This window comes from Geospiza fortis, unplaced genomic scaffold (genome assembly GCF_000277835.1).
Source record: "Geospiza fortis unplaced genomic scaffold, GeoFor_1.0 scaffold7, whole genome shotgun sequence".
NCBI lineage: Eukaryota > Metazoa > Chordata > Aves > Passeriformes > Thraupidae > Geospiza > Geospiza fortis.
In genome coordinates this window covers 33,100-34,014 of record NW_005054344.1, presented here as the reverse complement: position 1 = coordinate 34,014, position 915 = coordinate 33,100, and the positions used below count along the sequence as shown (strand labels likewise).

The 915-nt window shown below is 56.2% G+C and overlaps 2 protein-coding genes across 2 annotated transcripts in view; one reads left to right on the top strand and one right to left on the bottom strand.

The window, feature by feature from the left end:
• The window catches only part of CHMP4C (charged multivesicular body protein 4C), a 17,141-nt gene extending 16,638 nt beyond the window's left edge, over positions 1 to 503 (bottom strand). Inside the window, exon 1 of the mRNA XM_005422913.2 lies at positions 362 to 503. Coding sequence (XP_005422970.1) covers positions 362 to 503 — 142 coding nt within the window. The remainder of the gene's footprint in view (positions 1 to 361) is intronic.
• Positions 504 to 538: 35 nt separating this feature from the next.
• Positions 539 to 915, top strand: part of ZFAND1 (zinc finger AN1-type containing 1) — a 7,394-nt gene continuing 7,017 nt past the window's right edge. Inside the window, exon 1 of the mRNA XM_014307798.2 lies at positions 539 to 788. Coding sequence (XP_014163273.2) covers positions 539 to 788 — 250 coding nt within the window. The remainder of the gene's footprint in view (positions 789 to 915) is intronic.

Genomic DNA, 915 nt, shown 5'->3' with positions numbered 1-915 from the left:
CGCCGCAGGGTCCCGGGCCGGGCCGGCGCTGCGGAGGCGGCTGCGAGTTTGTGCTTCCCCCTTACTTTTTTCCCGTGTCACAGAATGCACAGTGGGTCCAACCTCCCTGCTCACGCAGGGTGATCCTAGAGCACATGGCACAAGATTGCATCCAGGAGGCTCAGTATCTCCAGGGAGGGAGATTGCACATCTCTGGGCAACCTGTTCGATTGCATGGTCATCCACACAATAAAAATGTTCTTCCTCGTATTCAGGTGAAAATTCCTGTGCATCAGTTTCTGTCTGTTGCCTCGTCCAATTGCTTGGCACCACGGAGAAGAACTTGCCCCAGCCTCTTGGCACCCTCCCATAAGATGCTTACAAACATTGGTTATGTCCCCTCCCAGTCGCTTCTTCTCAAGGCCGAAGAGGCTCAACTCCCTCAGTCTTTCCTTCGAAGGGAGATAATCAAGTCCCTTGAAAAATGTTGTAGTTCTCTGCTGGATCGTCTCCAGGAGCTCCATGTCTCTCTCCTACGGAGGAACCCAGAATTGGAGACATGCCGCAGGAAGGTGTTTCGGGAGAGCATCACCCTCGGGCACAGGCGTGCACGCGGGTCAGGGCTGGGAACATAACACTGAAGTCTGAAGGAATGTGTTTTTTTACAAAAGTGGTGGGTGCGCCGCTGAGGAAACCTCAGTGGCACCAACAGGTTGTAGAACGCACGAAGTGCTTCGGAAGTCGGGCTACCTCCGCTCTGCCTCCGGGAACAACGCTCTGCCCCAAGCGACGTCGCAAGCAGCGACACAGTAAGACACAAATTATGCCCTTTTCCCCCCTGGAACAGCCCGAGGAGCACCAGCCGCGGCTCTGGGCCCACTGAAGGCTGAGGCTTGGGCCGACATGGGCTGCTCAGGTTGCCCTGAGCCCGGTGAT